The following is a 15,556-nucleotide window of genomic DNA, read 5'->3' as shown; positions in this document are numbered from 1 at the left end:
CTGGATCCAACGGGCCCTGCTGTGGTGCCTGGATCCAACGGGCCCTGCTGAGGTGCCTGGATCCAACGGACCCTGCTGGGGTGCCTGGATCCAACGGGCCCTGCTGAGGTACCTGGTCGCTGAGCCAAGACTTCTGGGACTATAACCTTCATGTGGGGCATCTGCTGCTGCGACAGAAGAGGCGTAGGGAGGTATTGCAGCACCTCCAGACTGGGCTGGCCCTGCGGCCCTCACTCAGGTCAGCACACTGTGGTACACCCCTACTCACCAGACGAGCCGCGGTCCGGACCCAGAACAAGGTCGATACAGACCACTGGTCCAGAAAGCAACAAAATATGTTCTAGACAAAAATATAAATGCAACATGGAACAATTTCAACAATTTTACTGAGTTACAGTTCATACGGAAATCAGTCAATTGAAATACATTCATTAAGCCATAATCTATGGATTTCACATAACTGGGAAGGGGCGGAGCCACAGGTGGGCATAGGTCTATCGACTAGGGAGCCAGGCCCAGCCAATCAGAATTCGTTTTTCCCCACAACAGAGCTTCATAACAGAAAGATACTCAGTTTCATCAGCTGTCCGGGTGGCTGGTCTCAGACGATCTTGCAGGTGAAGAAGCTGGATGTGAAGGTCCTGGGTTGGAGTGGTTACACATGGTCTGCATTTGTGAGGCCGGTTGGACGTACTGCCGACGTTGGAGGCGGCTTATGGTCAAGAAATGAACATTCAATTCTCTGGCAACAGCTCTAGTGGACATTCCTGCAGTCAGCATGCCAATTACACACTCATTCAAAGTCTAATCTGTAGCACTGTGTTGTGACAAAACTGCACATTTTGGAGTGCCCTTTTATTATCCCCAGCACAAGTTGCACCTGTGTAATGACCATGCTGTTGAATCAGCTTCTTCATATGCCACACTTGTCAGGTAGATGGATTATCTTGGCCGATGACAAATGATCACCAACAGGGATGTAAACAAATTTGCGTATGGAACATTTCTGCAAGCTTTTATTTCAGCCCCATAAAACACGGTACCTTTACAACACTTTCTACATGTACATTTAGGTCACAGACTTGAGTATTAAAAGTCCAAAGCAATAAGACAATACTAGTTCTCAAAAAGGCCATTTTAATCTGGAACGAGTCATCCCCAGTAGGGTGTTTTATAACAAAGTCACAGTAAGAACATTTGTAGGCAAAACTGGAGGCATGTGCCAATCAAACACACCCTGCCTAGTAAAAGATAATGACCACAAGCATTTTTTCTCAAGCAGCAAAATATGCTAACTTCAGTTAGCAAAGCATTTTTGTTCAGAGTATCAACCTGCCATTAGAAACATAGGCTACATGTGGTTTGAACAGGAGAAAGGATGGCTGGAAGAGAGAGAAACAAAGGATATCGAGTTCCACAAAATCCTCTGTGTGACTTCAATAGAAACTGTTTGATGAGACGAGAGAGGGAGGGGGACTGGAGATAGAGAGAGGGACACTAGAGAGAGTGAGAGAGCGCTTCTACTGAATTACAAGGAGGAGCGTTTCTCACTGCCATCCGTGGAGGCCAACTGGGTATTATGTTAGTCATTTTAACTTGGAATAGCAGGCCTTGAAGATAGATAGCCAGTTGGGTCACAGTCCTGCTGGGGTTCACCTCTTCCTTACTGACATTACTTTGCTAATCATACATCTGCTTCTGATGTACGCCCTTCACCATCTGGGGGGGGGGGATACAAAACTGACCCAAGATCAGAGTCTAGGGGGTACTCCACCGTACACCTCACACACGGTTGAGCTTGGTCACGATGAGGACGCGGACGGACTGGTCAAAGGCGGAGCAGACGCACAGACCCTGCTTGTCGGGGCTCCAGTCCAGGCTGGCGATTGGCTGGGTGGACAGAGTGACGTTCTGCAGCAGGGTGACAGTGCCGGCCACGCCCATGTCCACCTCATCCGAGTCCTTCTTACTTCTCTGAGCCGGGTATTCACTGTTAACAGGACAAAGGCAGCGGGAATCAAGGATGCATCTACACACTAGTCTAGACTCCTTCAGGGATAAATCCTACATGTAACTTGAGATAAAAGCACATAACTCAGACTGTCACATACAGTACATCATACACTGATGCCAATTATGCATGTTAATCTCAAGTTAGGATTCAGACCACACACTGTACCAGGAGTGAAGAGCATTGATTTTGACTCTTACCTAACCATGTGTTTGATGTTAGTTTACCATTATAGAGACATGTTTCTGAGGTTATGGGTTGAAATCCATTTGACCAAGTTAGTGGAGAATCGATAAAGTGACTTACTATTTCCATAGATGAAGGTTTCCAGCTCCCCCTGCTGTCATAAAGATGTCTCTGTTCTGGGGCAGATGTCTCACTTGCCAGATCGTTGATTTATGGGCCTTGGGATGAAATGGAAAGAATCCATTACATACAAAACAATGTGCTAATCCTCTTAAGGATTAGCCCCCTCTTAAAATGTTCACCTAAAATGACATACCCAAATCTAACTGCCTGTAGCTCAGGCCCTGAAGCAAGGATATGCATTTTCTTGGTACCATTTGAAAGGAAACACTTTTAAGTGTATGGAAATGTGAAAGGAATGTAGGAGAATATAACACAATAGATCTGGTAAAAGATAATACAAAGAAAAAAGAACAACATTTTGTATTTATTTTTTTACCATCAGAAAGTCCATTATTCCAGCCCAGGTGCAATTTAGATTTTGGCCACTAGATGGCATCAGTGTATGTTCAAAGTTTTAGACTGATCCAATGAACCATTGCATTTCTGTTCAAGATTTTGTATCAAGACTGCCTAAATGTGCCTAATTTGTTTATTAATAACTATGTTCAAAATTGTGCACTCTCCTGAAACACTATCATGGTATTATTTTACTGTAATAGCTACTGTAAAATGGACAGTGCAGTTAGATTAACAAGAATTTAAGCTTTCTGCCAATATCAGATATGTCTATGTCCTGGGAAATTCTCTTGTTACTTACAACCTCATGCTAATCGCATTAGCCTATGTTAGCTCAACTATCCCGTGGAACGGACACCATTCCCGAAGAATTAAACATTTTTTAGATGGATATTGCAAGCAGAGAAATATAATTCATAGAATGGGATTTGCATTCAAGTTAATGGGTGGTCATTATATTTATGTGATTGCAAGTTCAATCCAAAAGGTCTAGTAGTAGCATATATTCAGCCAAAAGGTTAGTAATATCCCATGTCGGTGGCAGATGTACAAGCCAACAACTTTGATTAGGGAAAGAGGCATGAAACTACAAACAACAACTCAACAAATCGGAGTGGATTGAAAAACACTTCCAACCTTCAAATCCCATCCAATATGAGATTAGATATATTTAATGTGCAGACTGTTGATCGCTCAATGAACAACACAAATATGTTAAAGAGGTATAGAGGCAAAGTCCTCTCTGATCTCCCCAAAACACCAGGCGAACGGAGCCAGGGGCCGCGTCACAAATAGTACCCTAATCCCTAAAAGAGCACTACTTTTGATCAGGGCCCAAAGGGCTCCGGTTAAAATAATACTTTGATGGCTGTATTATATTTGTCCCATTTCATACATGTGCTAGTGTGTATTAATATGCATGTGTATATGCAAATTCTAAAAAAAAAAAATGTAAAGAAAAAAGTTTAATTTCACATCCCAACTCTCCCTGTGACAGACACCCTTGGAGAGCCGGGTCATGGCCAGGGTTTGACCCCGGAGCAATTGGGGTTAAGTGTCTTGCTCAAACGCACATCTACAGATTTTTCACCTTGTCGGGTCCTGGATTCGAACTAGCAACCTTTCGGTTACAGGCCCAACGCTCTAACCGCAAGGCTACCTACAGAGCTCTGGTCAAACCACAAGGCTACCTACAGAGCTCTGGTCAAACCGCAAGGCTACCTACAGAGCTCTGGTCAAACCACAAGGCTACCCACAGAGCTCTGGTCAAACAGCAAGGCTACCCACAGCGCTCTGGTCAAACCGCAAGGCTACCCACAGAGCTCTGGTCAAACCGCAAGGCTACCTACAGAGCTCTGGTCAAACAGCAAGGCTACCTACAGAGCTCTGGTCAAACCGCAAGGCTACCTACAGAGCTCTGGTCAAACAGCAAGGCTACCTACAGAGCTCTGGTCAAACCGCAAGGCTACCCACAGAGCTCTGGTCAAACCGCAAGGCTACCCACAGAGGTCAAAAGGTTCTCTCTGGTCAAAAGTAGTGCACTATATAGTGGAAAGAGTGCCATTTGGGACACAACTATGGGCCGGATTCACAAAACATGACTTCCGTTTTTTCGTAAGAAGTCTCTTATGAAAAAAATCAAATAAGAAGTTCATAAGAGTTCGTAAGTGCAATTCCTCAAAATGTTCTTAGGAACTTTGTAAATATATATATATTTTTTAAGAACTTTGTAAATATCTTATGTGGCATTGCCATAAGTGACAGGGATGATAGGATTTGACCCACTATAACATAGTGTTGATATTTCCATTTATTTATCTGCTTTATGTCTCGAGAATATATCTTTTTAGTTGGCTTGTGAAGCCTTTATACACAAAAACAAAATGTTATTTTTCATACATTATAGCCATCAGACTAGCTATATCAAAACCAAAAATGGATAACCAAGGAATGCGCAATAAAAACTTCAGCAAAAAAGAGCTAGAAAAAAAAAAAAAAAGAGTTAAAAAATTCAGAACTAAGAACAGATATAGCCCTTGGTTCACTCCAGACCTGACTGCCCTTGACCAGCACAAAAACATCCTGTGGCGGACTGCAATAGCATCGAATAGTCCCCGCGATATGCAACTGCTCAGGGAAGTCAGGAACCAATTCAAGCAGTCAGTCAGGAAAGCAAAGGCCAGCTTTTTCAAGCAGAAATTTGCATCCTGTATAGCTCTAACTGTAAAGTCCATGGAGAACAAGAGCACCTCCTCCCAGCTGCCCACTGCACTGAGGCTAGGAAACACTGTCACCATCGATAAATCCATGATAATCGAACATTTCAATAAGCATTTCTCAACGGCTGGCCATGCCTTCCTCATGGCTACTCCAACCCTGGACAACAGCTCCGGAGGAATATCAACTTTGCTTAACTTTCTTCACACATCTATAACTTAGTTTAAGGAAAAAAAATGTCAGTAAGACATTTCTTCTTAAGGTTTTGTGAATCTGGGCCCAGGGATTTAATGCAAGTTTGTCAAGTGTGTTTTCATTTCATGGAGGAACGATTAAAAAGCCACACTCTCCACAGGCCTTATGTGATCTTTGGCAGGCAGCTTCATGGACATGAGCGTGTAAGAAAAACATGGCCGCCACACAGATCCAGTTGTGAAAACATTCCAAATAATTCTCTCCCCCCATCCGTAACCACAACTGACTCACCGCCACCAGGGGATGAAAAATAACCTTTGACACTTTTTTCCGCCTTCTAATTCGGCCAATTACCTTTTCGGAGACGGAGTCGAAGCCCTTGGTGGGGTGCTGGGTCCTCATGTCAAAGACGTGGAATTTCCCCTCCAACGAAGTGGCCACTAGCTTGTTCATGTTTATATCCTTCCTGTCAAACTCCACGTGGCATACCTGCAGGACAGTAATAAAAGAAGATAACAATCAGGCACTGAGTCCCTGGAATGGACAGCAGGACAGCCGAGCCATCCTAGAGAAATGACCTCAGTAGAACTAACTTCAGCTCCTGGCACCGAGACAAATGACCTCTGAACCTTTTACTCATCAATCTACACACAATACCCCACAATTAAAGAAAAACAGGTTTTAGAATTGTTTGCAAATGTATTTAAAAGATAAAATAAAAAAACGGAAATATCACATTTATAAAAGTATTCAGACTCAGTACTTTGTTGAAACACTTCTGGCAGTGATTACAGCCTCAAGTGTTTTTGGGCAAGACACTACAAGCTTGGCACACCTGTATTTGGGGAGTTTCTCCCATTCTTCTCTGCAGATCCTCTCAAGCTCTTTCAGGTTAGATGGGGAGTGTTGCTGCACAGCTATTTTCAGGTCTCTCCAGAGATGTTTGATCAGGTTCAAGTCCTGGCCCTGGCTGGGCCAATCAAGGACATTCAGAGACTTGTCCCGAAGCCACTCCTGTGTTGTCTTGGATGTGTGCTTAGGGTTGTTGTCCTGTGGAAGGTGAACCTTCGCTCCAGTCGGAGGTCCTGAGCAGGTTTTCATCAAGGATCTCTGTACTTTGCTCTGTTCATCTTTCCCTTGATCCTGACTAGTCTCCCAGTCCTTGCCACTGAAAAACATCCCCACAGTATGATGCCACCACTATGCTTCATCGTAGGGATGGTGCCAGGTTTCCTCCAGATGTGACTCTTGGCATTCAGGCCAAAGAGTTCAATCTTGGTTTTATCAGAGCAGAGAATCTTGGTTCTCATGATCTAAAGGAGTCCTTTAGGTGATTTTGGCAAACTCCAAGTGGGCTGTCATGTGCGGAGTGGCTTCCATTTGGCCACTCTACCATAAATACCTGATTGGTGGAGTGCTGCAGAGATGGTTGTCCTTCTGGAAGGATCTCCCATCTCCACAGAGGAACTCTGGAGCTCTGTCAGAGTGACCATGCGGTTCTTGGTCACCTCTCCCCCGATTGCTCAGTTTGGTCAGCTCTAGGAAGAGTCTTGGTGGTTCCAAACTTCTTCCATTTAAGAATGATGGAGGCCACTGTGTTCTTGGGGCCCTTCAATGCCGCAGGAATATTTTGGTACCCTTCCGCAGATCCTGTCTCGGAGCTCTAGAACAATTCCTTCGACCTCGTGGCTTGGTTTTTGCTCTGACATGCACTGTCAACTGTGGGACCCTATATAGACAGGTGTGTGCCTTTCCAAATCATGTCCAATCAATTGAATTTACCACAGGTGGACTCCAATCAAGTTGTGGAAACATCTCAAGGACGATTAATGGAAACAGGATGCACCTGAGCTCAATGTCGAGTCTCAAAGCAAAGGGTCTGAATACTTATGTCAATAAGGTATTTATTTTTAATACATTTGCAAAAATGTCTAAACCTGTTTTCGCTTTGTCATTATGGGGTATTGTGTGTCAATTTGATGAGGATTTGTTTTTTTTTGTCATCCAGTTTAGAATAAGGCTGTAACGTAACAAAATGTGGGAAAAGTCAAGGGGTCTGAATACTTTCTGAATGGACTGTATGGGGAATTGGAAACTATGAAGAAAATGACATTGATAGAAGCTATCTACAATATTAAAGCTGATCTACCCCCGAGGAAGAAAAAAAACACAACAACAACATGGAAGGTCATTGTTCTCCATTACTGTGTGCGTCAATGTATTGCAGGGTAATGATAGTGAACATATAGTATGCTAAAATAGTATTCATTTAAAGTACAGTTTTAATATGTGTATTGAAGTGAAATGATAGTATCTGTAAAGCATACGTACAGATGTACTTTACTAGTATATCTCATATCTGAGGTAAATTCTGTTACATTTGTAGTGTATTTAAGTATACATGTAATATATTAAAAAAATGTACTTTTTCCTCGCTTGGGTCTCAGTGTTGAAAGGGGGGAAGAAAAAAAATTGTCCCTTGTAGAATACAGATAGATGTATAAGACCATGAAACACTACATATACAACAATTATCCAGGAAAAACATTTAAAAATGTCCAATGTAGAGGTTAGAAATTAGGCTTATACTGGGGTATTTTGATTTATCTTAATGTTTATCTTATTTTAAATGTTAATTTTGACTTTTTAAGTCAATACCCGCAGTCAGCTTGTGCACTGGGTTATGAGCTTGCCTTCATTTGGCCTGTTACATGATTATTTCATTCTGAAACTGTCCCCAGTCACATGACGAGAGACCGGAGCCTCGTGAGTCATTCACGGTTGTGCAGCACGCGCCAGGTGACCTAGTTACTGTATGGAATTCACACTTAAAATGTATGCCAACTATTAAGTGAACTGGTTATGAGCTTGCCTTCATTTGGCCTGTTACATGATTTTTCATTCTGAAACTTACCGGTTGTCCCAAGTCACATGTTTGTTTACAATGACGAGAGACCGGAGCCTCGTGAGTCATTCACGGTTGTGCAGCACGCGCCAGGTGACCTAGTTACTGTATGGAATTCACACTTAAATGTTTGCCAACTATTAAGTGAACTGTCTAAAATGTGCTAAATGCGCTGCAGTTATACATTTGGTTTTATCTGGCTATGTGGTTAGCTTCTTGCAAAATCCGAGAGGGGAAAACTTAACTAGCTGTTATTGGCAGAGAGGTTTGGAACTCATTGTTATTGGTCTACTACACAGGCCAAAACTCCCGCCCATTCAAACAGGCTGATTAGAAGGTCCAGTGTAGATTGTATTTTCAACCAGCAACTATCAGGAAATAAGACTGATTGACGTTTTTCACACTTTTACAGCGTTAGTTTCATCCGCTGTTGTACAATATGATACAAAACACAGGTAAAACTGAATTTTGACTGCACAGGACCTTTAATGAATATAAAGGTTGGCTGTTCACCATTTGACGGGTTAGGTTGTTACTGTGTCAATATCGATAGGACCAAAAAGCAGGTATAGACCACCACTACCATATCATTCTACAGACAGAAAGGGCTGGTTTCCCGGACACAGATTAAAGGCTCTATTCAGTCGGTAAAGCTGAAACGTTACAGATTCCGTGATGTGAAGGTCATTTCCGATTTGAGCCGACATATGCAGCGTTTACCCCGAATGCAGTCTCCGCTAAAGCGGGAACATTACCTTTAAATTTCAATCACGCTGTAAAGCTGAACTTCCTGGATGTGGATAGAACAGAACCTAATCATTCTTCTCAACTAAAATCCCCATTGAAAGTGCATTTCTGAATAGAACTGGGTTTAAAGGGACAGTGTGAGATTTTAGTTGAGAAGAAGGCTTAATCTGTGTCCAGGAAGCCAGCCCTAATGTCTATTTACCCAGAGTCAAATTAACTAATTGATAACATTTTTATGTCTCTGTATCCACTATGAAGGAGGTTGTAGGTAGTTTTGTGAGCTGTTGCTAACTAGTGTTAGCACAATGACTGGAGGTTTACAGGTACTGCTAGCACACTGCACGCTTAGACATAAAATTGGTACCCATCAGTTAATCAGACTTTGGGTAAATAGAAAAGGTTTAATTGCCAAACTCTTGCACTTTCCCTTTAATCTGGGTGCAGGACCCCGGCCATTGGTATCTTCAGTTGGTCTCACCCCATTTCTAATGTTGGTTTCCCACCGGAGAGACATGTTCCTGAGGTCAAAGAGCTTGATGTCTCCGTTGTCGTATCCAGCACACACACAGCGGTCCTGGTCGTTGAAGGCGTGGCCTGGGAAAGAAATGGTCAAACGGACCTTAGACGGGTTAACTGATCACTATGATGGGATTTTAAAATGTTGTAACTTGACCATTTAGGACCTATGCTTTGCTAAATTATGTAAGCGAAGGACAACATGAGATCTATAAATTCTGCGGCCCAATGCAGATTTGAGATGAGCGCAGATGAGTGAAGTGACAGGAGCGACGCAGCTTGGGAAACCATGGGTCACCAGTATGCTAGCATTTCTCTCTCATACGTACCAAAAGCTACGGTCCAGCAGTCTCTCTTGGCCTCCCCTTCCCCTGGCTCCATGTTAGCTACAGGTGAGTCCTTCTGTCTGGGGTCCCACACCTTCACTGTCCCTGGAAGACATAAAACAGACAGCAGGGATAACATTAAAAACCTATTATGATGCCTCACGTAAGATGCCGGGCTTTGCAGGACTGTTTTCAGATTACAGATTGGAACATGTTAAAATATTCATCCATCCAGGACTCATCCATCAACATTGACGAATACACAATCAACTGACAAAAATAAAGGAAACACTTGAGTAGAAGCGAGATACAGTACCAGTCAATAGTTTGGACACACCTACTCATTTCAGGGTTTTTCTTTATTTTTTACTATTTTCTACATTGTAGAATAATAGTGAAGACATCAAAACTATGAACTAACACATATGGAATCATGTATTAACCAAATATATATTTTAAATTTGAGATTCTTCAAAGTAGCCACCGTTTGCCTTGACGACAGCTTTTTGCACACTCTTGGCATTCTCTCAACCAGCTTCATGAGGTAGTCACCTGGAATGCATTTCAATTATGAGGTGTGCATTGTTAAAAGTTCATTTGTGGAATTTCTTTCCTTCTTAATGCATTCCAGCCAGTCAGTTGTGTTGTGACAAGGTAGGTGTAGTATACAGAAGATAGCCCTATTTGGTAAAAGACCAAGTCCATATTATGGCAAGAACAGCTCAAACACGCAAAGAGAAACGACAGTCCATCATTACTTTTAGACATGAAGGTAAGTCAATCCGGAAAATTTCAAGAACTTTTAAAGTTTCTTCAAGTGCAGTCGCAAAAACCATCACGTGCTATAATGAAACTGGCTCTCATGAGGACCGCCACATGAAAGGAAGACCCAGAGTTACCTCTGCTGCAGAGGATAAGTTCATTAGAGTTACCATCCTCAGAAATTGCAGCCCAAATAAATGCTTCAGAGTTCAAGTAACAGACACATCTCAACATCAACTGTTCAGAGGAGACTCAGTGAATCAGGCCTTCATGGTCGAATTTCTGGAAAGAAACCACTACTAAAGGACACCAATAATAAGAGACTTGCTTGGGCCAAGAAACACAACGGACATTAGACCGGTGGAAATCTGTCCTTTGGTCTGATGAGTCCAATGTAAGATTTTCGGTTCCAACCGCCGTGCCTTTGTGAGACGCTGAGTAGGCGTCAGACTGTTTCAGAGAATGAGGTCTGATACCAACAGGTTCAGTCACAGTTTATATCTACAAGCCATCAGACTGCACTTGAACTGGACTGACCACCTGCACTGACTCTCTGCACATACACTCACTCATGGACACAGCCACACAGACAAACACTCATCCATACACAGTAATACTACACACACACACACACACACACACACCACACACACACAACTGCTGCTACAAGACTCATATTTATTATTGCTAGACACTGCACAACTTAAATACTGTGCAATTTAAACATTCCCCCAAAAATATTCACACCTCTTGACTTTTTTCCCACATTTTGTTGTTACAGCCCGAATTTAAAATAGATTAAAGAGAGATGTGTTTTCAAATGGCCTACACACAATACCCCCATAATGTCAAAGTGGAATTGTGTATTTTCAAAACTTTTACAAATTAATTACAAATTAAAAGCTGAAATGTTTTGAGTCAATAAGTATTCAGCCACTTTGTTATGGAATGCCTAAATAAGTTTAGGAGTAAAACTTTATTTAACAAGTCACATAATAAGTTGCATGGACTCACTGTATGCAATAATTGTGTTTAACATGATTTTTCATTAACTACCTAATCTCTGTACCCCACGCATACAATTGTCCCCCTGTGTCGAGCAGTGAATTTCTAACACAGATTCAACCATGAAGACCTAAGGAGGTTTTCCAATATATAGAGCTAAGCACAGGCTAAATCCTAGAGGAAAACCTGGTTCAGTCTGCTTTCCAACAGACACTGGGAGACAAATTCACCTTTCAGCAGGAAAATAACCTAAAACACAAGGCCAAATATACACTGGAGTTGTTTACCAAGACAACGTAGAGTGTTCCTGAGTAACCTAGTTACAGTTTTGACTTAAATCGCCTTGAAAATCTATGGCAAGACTAGAAAATGGCTGTCTAGCAATGATCAACAACCAACTTGACAGAGCTTGAAGACTTTTAAAAATAATAATGTGCAAATATTGTACAATCCAGGTGTGGAAAGCTCTTAGAGACTTACCCAGAAAGACTCACAGCCGTAATCGCTGCCAAAGGTGATTCTAAAACATATTGACTCTGGGGGTTAAACACTTATCTAATCAAGATGAGTTATTATTATTTTGTATTTAAAAAATAAATAAAAATATTCAAATGTTAGGATTTTTCTTCCAGTTTGACATTAACGTATTTTGTGTAGATCGTTGACCAACCAAAAAATGACAATTTAATCAATTTTAATCCCTCTTTTTGTAACAACAAAATCTGGAAAAATTCAAGGAGATTAAATCCTTTCTGAAGGCTCTGTAAATATTGTACTATAAATTGTGCCTTCCTGTATTATATTTATGCTAAAATGTTTATTCCATTCTACTGAGCCATTTACTTGTTGGTATATGTTGGTATTCTTATCTTGTATTATTTATTATTGTTGTTGGGTTGTCTAGAAGGAACCTGCGTGAAAGCATTCAGTTGGACGGTGTACACTGTACACCATGTGTACTTGAAACTAAAACTCAGTTGATGTTATTGCATTTATGACTTCTGTCTGTATTCTATCTTCTACTACAGCATCCTACGAGTGATTGCCTCAGAATCCTAGCCACACCCTCAGGATTAAAGTCATCTTAAAAATATATATATAATAATTACCATCTCTGCTCCCAGTTACGATCTCGGGGGCCCCGTCACCGATCCCCAGGCCCCCGACACCATCTATGCTGTTCACGATCTCCTTGTGGGCCTTCACAGAGTACACAGACACATCAGGCACCTCCAGGTTCCTACAGAAAGACAAGGGGATATCAGGATCAGAGGACTACTGCACGGCAAGCGGTACCACAGCACCAAGTCTGGAACCAACAGGAACTGCTTCTACCCCCAAGTCACAAGACTTGTAAATAGCTAATCAAATGGCTTACCAGACCCCTTTTCCACCAACTCCCTTGTACTGACTCTATGGACACATACTGGACTCTACCCACAACCCACACATACTGGACTCTACTGGACGCACACACTGACACATCCTGGACTCTACCCACACTGACACATCCTGGACTCTACCCACACTGACACATCCTGGACTCTACCCACACACTGACACATACTGGACTCTACCCACACACTGACACATACTGGACTCTACCCACACACTGACACATACTGGACTCTACCCACACACATACTGGACTCTACCCACACACTGACACATACTGGACTCTACCCACACACATACTGGACTCTACCCACACACTGACACATACTGGACTCTACCCACACACCGACACATTGTGGACTCTACCCACACCCGACACATCCTGGACTCTACCCACACCCCGATACATCCTGGACTCTACCCACACCCCGACACATACTGGACTCTACCCACACCCCGACACATACTGGACTCTACCCACACCCCGACACATACTGGACTCTACTGGACGCACACACTGACACATCCTGGACTCTACCCACACTGACACATCCTGGACTCTACCCACACTGACACATCCTGGACTCTACCCACACACTGACACATACTGGACTCTACCCACACACATACTGGACTCTACCCACACACTGACACATACTGGACTCTACCCACACACTGACACATACTGGACTCTACCCACACACTGACACATACTGGACTCTACCCACACACATACTGGACTCTACCCACACACTGACACATACTGGACTCTACCCACACACCGACACATTGTGGACTCTACCCACACCCAGACACATCCTGGACTCTACCCACACCCCGACACATACTGGACTCTACCCACACCCCGACACATCCTGGACTCTACCCACACCCCGACACATCCTGGACTCTACCCACACCCCGACACATCCTGGACTCTACCCACACCCCGACACATCCTGGACTCTACCCACACCCCGACACATACTGGACTCTACCCACACCCCGACACATACTGGACTCTACCCACACCCCGACACATACTGGACTCTACCCACACCCCGACACATACTGGACTCTACCCACACATCCTGGACTCTACTCACACATACTGCCCAGGCACCTTACCCCTACCTATATATACAGTACCCCTGCACAACAACTTAGTACTGGTACTCCCTATATATACCAGTACTGAGTTGTTGTGCAGGGGTACTGTACATATAGGTAGGGGGTATTGTACATATAGGTTTGGGTAAAGTGACTGGGCAGTATGTGTGGGTAGAGTCCAGTATGTGTGAGTGTGTGTGTATATATATATATATATATATATATATATTATTGTCTACTCATACATACACACACACATATATATATATATAGCCATATTATTTGTATTCAGTATTCACTGTGTATTTATTCCTTGTGTTACTCTTTTTTTTTCTCTCATTATTGTTAAAAAGGACCCGTAAGTAAGCATTTCAATGTTAGTCGATACATGTTGTCTACAAAGCATGTGACAAACTGCATTTAATTTGACTTATCAGACACATAGCCTGATCCCAGATCTGTTAATGCTGTATAGCCACCATCTCCTATGTGGTCGCAAAGGAGTTGGCTAGTACAAACAGACCTGGGACCAGGCGTCTGGACCAATGTCCTTATTAGGGATAGCTTTTATGGTGTATAGCAGAACATGCTGGTGGTAGGGTAAATCTATATGACATGACATGTGATGTGTCTTTTCAGATAGTCGGTAAATAAATAGGCTACCATATATTGAGATTTCCGTCAAAGTCCCCAGTTGCTATATGTCTTTGTTGTAGAGAGCTGGCTCCGAATGTCCCACACTTGATGGGCTTTGCTTTCTCGATCTGTGAAAGATAACAGGACATTGTTATGCTTGTCCATAACTGAAATTCATTAGATGAATTGACAAAAAAAAAGTTACTCTCTTGTCTTTGGGAAACAAGGGTCTAAATAGTTATCGCTAGAGTCCAAATGAATGCAACGGATAACAACATGAACATGCATGGTTGCTATTCGTGTATGTTTGTTTTTGACATGGCACTCTTAACAACAGTCAAGTGACCGTAGAAACCAATCTAGCTACAATCGCTACTGCAGTATCACAGACGGACAGGGGGTCCTTGTGTTACTAGTTGCTATGGTAACGAAAGGTATCCGAACGACATTTCTAGAACAAACTAGAAAGCTAACGTAGCTGGCTAGCTAAAAGCTTGAACTAGCTCGAAAACAAAGCACAAAACAATACAACATGAGCTACCTCTTTTATGAGTTTAACCTCTCCATGTTCCACCTCGTATATTTGCATCACTCCGGTGCCCCTTGCATAGTTTCCCAGACAGACAAACTTTGCACTACAAGGAATCCATTTGCTGTCAAACACTGTGTAGTTTAAACTTCTCTGAACGTGAGCTATAATTTGTGGCTTCTCAAATGGCGTCGACATTTCTTCCCTGGAATGACAATAACGACGATGAAAACGTTATGAGCGCTAATAATGAAAGATATATAGATTTTTCTGACATTAATATAATAGCAAACTTGTTTTTTGGTTCGGCAACTTTGTCAACACGATTTTGTAGCAAAACGAACGACATGGAAGGCCACATAAAGTGCTGCCTACATTTTAGCCGGATGAAAAATAGCAAAGACAATATATTTGTTGAATACTTGTGAATGTCGTTATATTTTCCAAAACATTACATACTATTCCCTAGCAGACATGAATATATATATAATGCCATA

At 42.4% G+C, this 15,556-nt stretch overlaps 1 protein-coding gene across 1 annotated transcript; it reads right to left on the bottom strand.

Moving 5' to 3' along the window:
- Nucleotides 1-988: 988 nt before the first annotated feature.
- On the bottom strand, nt 989-15,455 carry dnaaf10 (dynein axonemal assembly factor 10). The gene is made up of 8 exons (XM_021564643.3): nt 15,072-15,455; nt 14,558-14,658; nt 12,499-12,629; nt 9,626-9,727; nt 9,259-9,374; nt 5,483-5,617; nt 2,318-2,415; nt 989-1,990 (listed from the first exon to the last, which is right to left on the bottom strand). The coding sequence occupies exons 1-8, from the start codon at nt 15,255-15,257 to the stop codon at nt 1,783-1,785; spliced, it is 1,077 nt and encodes a 358-aa protein (XP_021420318.3). The 5' UTR covers nt 15,258-15,455; the 3' UTR covers nt 989-1,782.
- Nucleotides 15,456-15,556: the final 101 nt, after the last annotated feature.

This window comes from Oncorhynchus mykiss, chromosome 16, assembly GCF_057628025.1.
Source record: "Oncorhynchus mykiss isolate SJ-2025 chromosome 16, ASM5762802v1, whole genome shotgun sequence".
In the NCBI taxonomy this organism is placed as follows: domain Eukaryota; kingdom Metazoa; phylum Chordata; class Actinopteri; order Salmoniformes; family Salmonidae; genus Oncorhynchus; species Oncorhynchus mykiss.
The sequence above is the reverse complement of the archived record's forward strand: the minus strand, read 5'-3'. Positions and strand labels throughout refer to the sequence as shown.